This window comes from Rhinichthys klamathensis, unplaced genomic scaffold, assembly GCF_029890125.1.
Source record: "Rhinichthys klamathensis goyatoka isolate OS25496 unplaced genomic scaffold, OSU_Roscu_1.1 h1tg000076l_1, whole genome shotgun sequence".
In the NCBI taxonomy this organism is placed as follows: domain Eukaryota; kingdom Metazoa; phylum Chordata; class Actinopteri; order Cypriniformes; family Leuciscidae; genus Rhinichthys; species Rhinichthys klamathensis.
The window spans coordinates 4,723,512-4,734,310 of record NW_026606618.1 but is presented as its reverse complement, the minus strand read 5'-3'; the positions used below and the strand labels follow the sequence as shown (position 1 = coordinate 4,734,310).

Sequence of the window (10,799 nt, the reverse complement as noted above, 5' to 3'; positions counted from 1 at the left end):
AATTTTAGTTCAAAAGCCTGGTTATAGTGTTTAAGCAATCGAGAAAAACTGTAATAATGCTAATAAAATCAGCACTACTAATAGTTCTTTATTTAATGATACGTCTATTATTATTACCGATACAAATACTAAAATCACTACAACTAATATCAGTTATTTATTTAATAATAATTTAATAATATTATTATACTTATGTAAATATATTTTATTTTATTTATTTTTATTATTATTACTACTACTACTACTACTACATCTAACACAACAAAAAACTACTACTAGTATTTTATACTACTATATTATGTATGTAATTTATGCCAGCAGATGAAATATCTGCTCAAACACCGCAGCAAAAAAAAAAACTGCACACTGTTCTGCGCATTTAGCGCGCATATTTGACGCTCTAAACGTATATGCATGGTTTGTTGACATGCGCGCGACCTGCAAACTGCTATCATCACAAGAAACTCATGCTGGTCAGTCTCTCACTCAAGATTATGTCTTTTAGCTCATGCATTCCCAAATTCTCGGTTTTGTTCGAATATCTTTTCCCCCACTCGTACACCCCTCAGCATCGTGCAGTCGGACGCGTTTGACGCGGAAACTCACACTTTACTCGCAATACAACACGATGCCTAAAAAGGACAAGACGGTAGGGCTCATTACAACTACATGAATATGAATGTATTTTGTAGTGATTACAAGCCAAAATTTGATTACAAATGGCTCTTGGCCTTAATATGAGTCAAGTGTTGACTTTAATTTTGTCTTTACGTAGTACAATGATTGACTGACTGCCAATTAAAGAGATTGATCTTGTAACAAGTTAAAACGGTATTCCCATTTAGAGCAAAAGCAACCCCAAACCACCAGAGACACCTCCAGGCCCCGTAACTAAAGTTAAAGACGGGACAATTACAATAGCAATACATGCTAAACCCGGGGCCAAACAAAACGCAATCACAGGTAGAGTATCGTAAATATATGAATAAAGAAATAGCTCTTATCTATGAGGAGTCCATGCACCACAGCCGTTGTTTTTGTGGCAGATGTGTCCGAGGAGGCGGTGGGTGTCGCCATTGCTGCTCCTCCGACAGACGGAGAGGCCAACGCGGAACTGGTGCGATATTTATCCAAAGTCCTGGAGCTGAAGAAGAGTCAAGTATCATTAGATAAGGTCAGCATAGTGTATTTAAATGTGTTCTTCCCAATATGCAGAATGAGACATTATTAATTATTAATATGGTTTTTAACTGCATCATAGGGCTCCAAATCCAGAGAAAAGGTTATCAAGGTGACTGCAGCTGTCAGCCAGGAGGAAATCCTGAAGAAACTGAGGACAGAGGCTAGTGGCTGACATACTGAAATGGATTGTTTGCTTTAAAGGGATAGTTCACCCAAAAATGAAAATTCTGTCATCATTTACTCACCCTCATGTTGTCCCAAAACTGTATGAATTTCTTTCTTCTGCTGAACACAAAAGATATTCTGAAGAATGTCAATAACCAAACAGTTGATGGGCCTCATTAACTTCCATATTATGGAAAAAACACTATGGAAGTCAATGGCTCATCAACTGTTTGAATACCCATATTCTTCTAAATATCTTCTTTAAATGATGACAGAATTAATTTTTAGGTAAGCTATCCCTTTAAACCACATATTCCGGCATATCCTTATTCCAAGAAGAAGAAAAAAACAGTCACATTTTCTACATGTCACCGTGCAATATTATATTTAGCCTAGGTTTTTGTTCAATAAAATTAAATGTTATTTTTGTGTATTTACCATTTTTAATTATTTTGTGTGTAATAAGGATGCTATTGCTGGGAATGTTGAATGCAGTTAAAACATGTTTGTAAGGATAGGGAAATGATGATCTTATTTTTATAATAGTATATACATAACAAAAAGACTCAGAAATAATCATTTTTGGTAACACTTTACAATAAGGTTCATTAGTTAACATTAGTTAACTATCTTAGTTAGCATTAACTAATAATGAACAATACTTCTACAGCATTTATTAATCTTAGTTCATATTAATTTCAACAATACATTATTAAAATCAAAGGTTGTATTTGTTAACATTAGTTAATACACTGTGAAGTGTGAACTAACATGAACAAACAATGAACAGCTTTATTTTTATTAACTAACGTTAACAAAGATTAACTAATACAATAACAAATGCATTGATCATTGTTAGTTCATGCTAGTTAATGCATTAACTAATGTAAACTAATGAACCTTATTGTAAAGTGTTACCGAATTATTTTTACTAGTTCAAGTTTTAGCTACTTGCCCTGCAACATCACCCTTGCACAAACAAAAAGGATACATTTTATTTTTAACAACATATTTTATGTCTTTTATGTCACAAAGTATATTTTTCCATTTAATATTTAAAATCCATAAGAAATTCATGGAGGTTTTGCACATTGCAGTGGATATTTCTTTAATGGCATTAAAGTTCAGGACAATTATCCAGCTCCTGCCTTTTTTTAAAGACCACAGCTGCGCCTGAAGCCCTCCACCAGTGACAAATGTGTTCATTAAGAAGAAACCTAATGAGTATAGTTATCAGACATTCGCTAAGAGCCCTTCAATGAATATTAAAGCTGCTTAGAGTCTTAATTTATGAATTTAAATCCTATGTGGTATCATTTTGGAGATCAAGAATGTGTTCCTAGTCATTTTCAACAGCATATATCATACAAAAGCGTCACACACAAACATATCAGTGCAATTCAAACTCTTTCTGCATCTCACATCATCTGTGAGCTTCACGCATGCATGAAAAGCAAGCAAAGATTTGTGATGTAAAATTAGAAATTAGACATGGTTTTGATTACAAAGTGAAGATGCAAACACTCTATTTTTCTTTTACTAAGTGACATTTGAGGCATCCCTCTATTAGAGGAGCCAGGAGGACTGAAACATGTTTACATTTAATCACGCAGCCGTAGCTCTGCATCCTCCTACATTCATTATTCTTGCAATATAACCTCTCCATAAATGGAAATCTCTGGTTACTTGCCTGTTTCCCAGAGCTCGGTCTGTAATAAACCGATATTGCATATTAGGCCTTATGAAATGTAAACAAATGAATTTTCATCTATAAATGTTATGACTTGTTCAATTAAAAATTAGTTGTCAGAAATATCCTTACACTTGTTATACAATAAAATAACACATAGAAGTAGGTCTTGCATTAAAATGTTTGTTTGTTTTGTGAATAACTAGAAAGGGTTACTGAGAGCTGAAATAATAAATTCTGTTTATCAGCTAAAATCAGTGATGGGTAAGTTACTCTAAAAAAGTCATTAATAAATAACATCTTCAACATTGTAATTAGATTACTGTACTAATTACTCTTTCTAAAAAGTATTACATTACTTTTACTAATTACTTTCTAAATCCCATATCAACTTTGAGCAGTTTACCAATACAAGTATAGACATGAAACTGCAATTTTAATTCTTTCAAATAAATAGTATAAAATTGTAAAAAATATTTTTTATGTGACCAGAGTATTTAAAGGAGGAGGGTTACATTAAAAACATACATTTTATCATTAGACATTCAATTTTGATGTTGAATCCACTATTGTTTTTCTATTTCTATTTTCCATTCTAATTTTTCTAGTCTACACAGTATTTAATGCAATTACACCAGAAGTAACTAATTAAATTACAGAAAAATGAAGAGTAATTTTCAAGAGAAATGTTACTAATTACTTAGTGATGCATCAACACTGGCTATAATTCACCACTGTTAGTGTTACAATTAAATGATGGTAAGATTTATGTTTTATATTCTTAATGTTTTAGGGATGTACACACTTAAAATCCCATGTGAACCTGTAAAACATTGAAAATATAATTAATATGTACTTTACTATATTTGAAAAAATAAATATAGACTTTATATTTCACTTTATTTCTATAAAAAAGACTTTATTTTTCATAAAAAAGTTTTATTACATTTAAAAATGCAAATAGAAACATATTGTCTGGTCATCTCAGACTTTTGGGTCCCACATGTATCTTAGATTGCATTTTGATTTATGTAACCTTAAAATCATGAGAACTCCACAGGTTGTTTCGTTTTCGATCTTTAGATTTACTACAAGTGACTCAATGATTTTTTCTTACTTGTACAACTAGGCTTGATTAAACCAATGTATGCTGTCATTACCACAGTCATGAAGACATATGTTGTTATTACGAGACTGTGTGAATGATTTATGCCCTGTGGATGGTGAAATCCTAGTAGTAATTGAGGAGAAAAGTCTCTTTCAGAGCTAAATGAAGAAGAGTGGGAGGGAGGACACACTGGCCCTTCGTCTACTAAAGTCATATTTCACGAAGCTGCTTTTCTGAAAGCCATAGAGCCACACAATATGTCATGGTTCAAACACTGTTTAATGGGATGAGTATTTATTAAAGTCATTGTGTGACATATGTTAATTGCAGGATTACTTCATTCAACTGCTGCCCTCAGCTATTAAATGTGGCTTTTCATGTAAATCTCTCTGAGTCACTGAAATGAAGAATTCATATGCAAGATCTCATCCTTGACTTCAAATACGGCCCTCCGCTGGAAGTGCAAAAATACATTCAAAAATAAATACCTTAGCCAAACTAAATTTTACTTACAGCTACATTGTAGATTTACATATAAATCAAAGTCTCATGAATATTAGTTTTGTTATGATGATGTGGAAGCAGGATCCACTTGCAGCACAATTTATTGAATAAACTCAAACTACATAAAGACTCTGGCTAGGGCAAAAGACTCAGGAACAGAACCACCAACATCAATGCTACAACAACAAGAACTCACAAAGACTGGACTGAAACACAGGGCTTAAATACAGAGCCAAACAAGCTAAACAAGATAACAAGGGGGCGTGGTATAACGGGAAACACCTGGGAAGACTAATAGACAGACAGGGAACCACTAAACATGACAAGACAAACCCACACCGTGACAAGTTTAATCTTTCTTTGCAGATTAATACTGGTGATGTATGGTGATATACTAAACCAGATTTATCTCTTCTGCTAGCAACATCATATTTCAGATCAGCCTATAGCAATGAAACCCCTCAAGCCCTTAAGACTTACACATTGATGTATTGAACTGAGACCATTGTACATCTATAAGATCAGTTTAATAATGAATGTTATATTTGTAATTACCCAAGAGGACCCACACCAAACAGATGTGACAATACCACTTCTATTCTCAGGCGACATCCTACTTTTATTGTTTATGATGACGTTACTCTAATATAAAAATGAATCCAAAAGGTTTATGGAGTAAAAGCTATGATCTGCAAATCATTTTATTTAACGCACTTCGAATAAATGTTTACAGAATGAACATTTTGATCATTCATCATGAATGGGACATGATCATTCATTTGATGTTTTCAGTGTTTAAGAAAGATATCAAGCAGAGACAGAAGAAACCATTTATTATTATTATTTCCATCCATCCATCTTCCAAAACATTTCTCCTATAGGGTTGTGAGTACATTTTATTTTATTTTTAACCAAACCACTTGCCCTACTGTGGATTTATTGATTTCTTTTTCATTTTCTGATATCACATACATTTGAAAGGTTGGACTCCAAGATTTCTCCTTGTAACACCAAAGATTTGAATACTGAATAAGCAAATATGTAAATATTGGAATCATTGAACAATTGCTAATTTAAATATACGTCAGAATACTTGAAATATTTTTTAAAGATTAACACATGCAAATATGTGGCAAAATAAATATGCTTATTTCATATATCAAACTTAATGAATGGTGTGATTCAGGTAAATGAGGTGTAAATACACAAAGGGAATGCATAAATGGTTTGAAGTTGGTTAAAAAACATATAGGGTTAATGCGCTTAAAGAAATATTAATACAAACCAATTGAACATGAAACTTTTGGGAATTCCTTGTCTTTTTGAGCAAAGTACAGGAAAATATTCTCAAATTTCAACCCCAATCAAGCAGTTTTCAATGCATCATTCAATCATTGTTGTTCTGTATTAGAGCAGATTTCCCTCCCTGCTATCAGCATTTTAATTAAGTATGCTTTTTTTTGGTAATACACTATAACAAGCAGCAGCTGTGCCCATGTGAACGTGTACATCCCGAGCACATGATGATATTCACTGGTGATATGGGAGTGGAGGATGAATCAAGAGGAGATAATGAGGCCTGGTCTCTCCCACACAGGAAAAGAGAGACCTCTACAGGGATTCATCTTCAAAGAATGGGTATGTGCTCTCGTTCTCACGCACACAAACTCATATCCTTACATAGTTACTTGGGCCCTTGTAATTAAACACTTTCTTGCCTGGATACACGCAACATTAAATTATGCTTAAACTGACATAACAAACAGATTTTGATCATGCATTCCCCTTCAAGAGTCAAGGGTCTAATATTTTACATAAAGACACTTTGCGCCATGCAGTTTAATACTTACAATATCTGCAGTATTTTGTAAGCTTCGCAGAGCTGATGTCACATGGTACCCATGACCAGCCAAGAAATCTCAGAGATCATTAAAAACGTGGCCTTTGAAGAGTTTCTCTATGATCTCCCTAAGTGTTATTTCTCGTTATTCGCCTCTTTAATCATGGCAATCCTCCAAACACAAATTCCTACCAAAGTAAATGAACATCATTTAGTAATGTCTGACAAATCAGCTTATGAGAAAAACTTTACTGGGGCTGCTCAAGTGATGCTCGCACCATTCTACTGACATGAAAAGTAACGCAAAACAAGATGACAGCTTAACCCCTAAGGCGCTGATAAAATCAAATTTGCTACCAGCCACTTGCATTGAGGCTGATCTGCCTGTCAGAATGAGGAATTGGGCAGATGTAGACAACAGCTGTAAGTGACATGGCCTTTAAATTCAGGGGCCTGTAAGCACCAAAGGCTGTTCTGCCGTCCTGTCTCCTCAGGCCTGAGACATGAGAAACAGCTCTGCGGTGGCCAGTAAATACACACAACTGCTGCTAGCTAGCAAGAGAATTCAAGAACCTTATGAGTGTTGCCTTGTGTCATTTGTCCTGTCTGTTAACATCTGCAATCTAGCAATGCAATTGACATTTGTGGTAATGAGTTTGGTTGTATAACACTTCAGATATACTACATATAAAAAAAAAAATGTATTTTTCTATAATTTAATTTAATATAAATACATGATTTTTGATTCCTGACTATTCATGTAAAGTCATCTATGTAATGTATAGTAGGTAGGGGAGAGCGGGGCACAACCTAATACATTTTGGTTTTGGCTCAATTATTAAAAAAAGAATTAAGTTAGATTCACCTTTTTTTTACACAAGCAACATACACATCTCTGCAACAAAGTTTTTTTCTAGGACCTTCCATTTTCGTACAGTTGCACTGAAAGTGACAGAAGTGCAAATGTTACAACCTACCCCATATGCGGGGTTAATTGTAACAGACAGAGGGGTTATAGTTGTAACACTTGTATGTAACACAGAATTCAGTACTATTTTATCTGTATAGTTTTATATTGTTTGTGCATCTCTATAGATAGATATCCATACATCCATCCCTCATCCAATCATCCTTCTATTATGGATCAATATCATGGATAGAGATATGAAAGTGCTGCACAGTTTTGCAAGCAATAAATAAATAAATAAAATATTGTAATTGCAATTGAATTACATTTGTGTGTGGCAGCTGCATGTAAAATTGTTATTATTGATAACAGTAATAATAATAAAAACGAGCTTAAAATACAATTATTGCATTAAAACCAGGCTATATTTTTTCAATAAAGAAACAAGTGATCAATGCATAGTAAACTAAATAATTTTTTTTTACAATTCCAACATTGTTTGTGAAAGTCCAACAAAGTTAAATATATAAATAAATACTCAAACCTGAAAAGTTGTGTGGCTCCGTTTAATTTGATTATCATTGTACACTTGGCGGCTTAGTTATAACACTGTGCTACAACTAACCCCGCTGTGTAAAACATATTTTAAGCCTAGCTAACAGTTGCTAGGAGTTGCTGACATGTTTCAAAACGGTGCTATGTTTTAGCAAATAAGACAGTGATTAAGGCAATATAAAGTTAGATTTGGTGACGTACACACCCAACTCAGAAACCGAAAAAACCTATTATGAAAAAATTTGTAGAGTGTGGGTAACTCCAAGACTCAAGAAACCGGGCGCTGATCCTAATAATTTTTCCAACTTTCGCCCAATTTCCAATCTACCTTTTCTTTCAAAAATCCTGGAAAAGGTTGTTGCATCTCAGGTTCATGCTCACCTATTAAAAAAAAGAACCTGTGTGAAAAATGTCAGTCTGGTTTTCGTCCATTGCATAGTACAGAGACTGCCATGGTACAAGTTGTTAATGACCTGCTGATGGCAGCTGATTCTGGACTACTATACGTATCCTACTTAGATCTTGTTTAGATCGTATCTCTTCAGATCATACTCTTCATCTGTTTCCACTGGTGTCCCTCAAGGCTCTGTTTTGGGCGCTCTTTTATTTATCATTTACTTACTACCTCTTGGTTACATTTTTAGGAAATACGGTATTAGCTTTCATTGCTATGCGGACGACACCCAGCTCTACTGGTCTTCTAAGTCCAGTTCTACTCTTCTTTCTTCTTCTCCTTTATACTGTCAAGAGATTAAATCCAGGTTTTCATGCAATTTTCTCAATACTGATAAAACTGAGGTTCTTCTTGTTGGTACTAAATCCAATTTGGAAAAATCCAACAGCTTTTCACTCTCCATTGATAATTCTACAATCTCCTCAGGTTAAGACTGAGTCTGGGTGTTGTCCTTGATAGTACATTGTCTTTTGAAAGACATGTGAACAATGTTATTCGGTCTGCATATTTCTACTTACGGAATATCTCTACTTATCTTCATCCATTTCTCACACAGTTCCACAGCCATTCTTGTACACGCTCTAGTCACTTCACTTATTGATTATTGCAACTCTCTCTATGTGGGTTACCTCACAAACTTCTTCATAAACTTCAGTTGGTCCAGAACTCAGCTGCCTGTATAATTACTAGAACCTCCTCCATTGAGTATCTCTCCTTTTCTCGATCATTTACACTGGCTTCCTGTTAAATATCAAGTAGCGTACAAGATTCAGCATCTCACTTTTAAAGCTCTTCACAATCTTGCACCCTCTATCTTTCCAATTTGCTTTCATAAGCGTATTCTTAGATCTTCTTCATCTGTTTCCCTTGTTGTACCCTCTGTTCGTTTAGTCACCATAAGGTCCAGGGCGTTCAGCTGTGCTGCTCCTCCTTTTTGGAATTCTCTTTCACATTTTTTAGCCAACGAGAAAGAGATTGTCTGACTACTTTAAATCCCACCTTAAAACGTATCTATTTAAATTACCTTTCTCTGATTAATATTAAATTATGTAATATTAAACCGCTTTTGTTTTGTTGTATTGCTGTCTTTTTTTATGATTGTACGGTGTTTTGAAAGACACCTTTAAATAAAATGTATTATTGTTGAAAGTTGAAAGTCCAAGTTGGGAAAGAGGTTAGTGACCTCTGAGAGGTAAATTTGATTCTTTCAAGCAGGATGTAATTAGATGTTAAACACTATCAGGGTGTGATAAGTACTTTGTCTTGCTCATTTCTGAGGCCAGTTGTTTTGTGTTGTTGCCTAATGATCAATGGGCAAATCAATTGGCTGATTTTGTTTCTCCCCCACAGGACTTCATTTGACTGTCACATTGATAAACGAAACAGTCGGAAGTGGAATGCCTGAAGTCTGTGTTTAAAACGCACACAATAATGGCCAATTTGTTCACATTCAGTGACTGTCACTTTATGATAATTTTACATCCTTCCAACCTAATATGAAATTATTATGATTCCAATCCACAATCTTCCTTTCTGCAACAATGGATATGATGCACTAACGAATTAATAGATTGTGAAACATTTAACTTGCTTCGTTGAACTTCTTTATGACCGGGCTGATTCCAAACAACCTGTAATAACCTTAATTGTAATTCCTGTCCTGTCTTTAATAAACTGCAGCAGGTATGTCATATTGCAACAAAAGTATTACCACTATACGATCATAAGTGTAAATTAGCCAGTTGTTTAGGATAGGAACAAGCGACCAGTCATAAACAGAACAGTGCTTCCCTCATGAAATATTTACGCGCTATTTACAGTAACAAAAACTTTCACGCGCTGTATTTCCTTACAGCGTTTGAGGGGGGAAACCAATGAGGGAAAACGCGTAATTTGTAAGATGTCGTTTTTATAGTATTACTAAAGTCTGTTCAGGATAAACTACATTAAGAATTGTGCCCAACTGACACGTAGTTTTTTAATCGGGTCGCGTGATATATTCGTGAAATCAATGATGACATTGCGAACATGCAAAAATACTGATGTAGGCTAGTCTACTCTGAATGAAACAGATATGGGTTAACTATTTTAAGTGTGAAAAACCAACGTGTAGCCTTTAAGTGTATATAACCACTCTAATTTGTGGGGTAGCAGGTAATGTGGTTTAATTTGATCTTGATGCGACACTCACCCGTATAGCCTATGGTGCAGGAAACCGTCCACGATCAGGATATGAGGGTATATTGACTTACTTGGCTAAATCACGTTGTGCGTCACCTTTAACCTGTTGAACATAGCTCATTTATCGTTTATAAACTGTAACCATGAATTCAGATGTCTTTGCACTTTTCTCAATGCATAAATTACAGAGAGACTGATAGGCTAATCATGGGG

The 10,799-nt window shown here is 34.5% G+C and overlaps 1 protein-coding gene and 1 long non-coding RNA gene across 2 annotated transcripts in view; one reads left to right on the top strand and one right to left on the bottom strand.

Annotated features, from left to right (window-relative positions):
- The first annotated feature begins 402 nt into the window (after nt 1–402).
- cunh15orf40 (chromosome unknown C15orf40 homolog) lies at nt 403–1,424 on the top strand. Its single transcript, XM_056251094.1, has 4 exons — nt 403–649; nt 846–963; nt 1,047–1,174; nt 1,262–1,424. Exons 1-4 carry the CDS (start codon nt 509–511, stop codon nt 1,352–1,354), a joined length of 480 nt encoding a protein of 159 aa, XP_056107069.1. The 5' UTR covers nt 403–508; the 3' UTR covers nt 1,355–1,424.
- Nucleotides 1,051–10,799, bottom strand: part of LOC130085362 (uncharacterized) — a 28,946-nt gene continuing 19,197 nt past the window's right edge. Inside the window, exon 3 of the long non-coding RNA XR_008807137.1 lies at nt 1,051–1,144. This is a non-coding gene — a long non-coding RNA (uncharacterized LOC130085362). The remainder of the gene's footprint in view (nt 1,145–10,799) is intronic.

What these genes read in the sequence shown, in the direction of transcription:
- cunh15orf40 (XM_056251094.1), top strand. Translation starts at nt 509, where the DNA reads ATGCATTCCCAAATTCTCGGTTTTGTTCGAATATCTTTTCCCCCACTC. An exon ending in TGCCTAAAAAGGACAAGACG is followed by an intron (nt 650 to 845) that starts GTAGGGCTCATT and finishes ATTCCCATTTAG; the next exon opens with AGCAAAAGCAACCCCAAACC. An exon ending in CAAACAAAACGCAATCACAG is followed by an intron (nt 964 to 1,046) that starts GTAGAGTATCGT and finishes TTTTTGTGGCAG; the next exon opens with ATGTGTCCGAGGAGGCGGTG.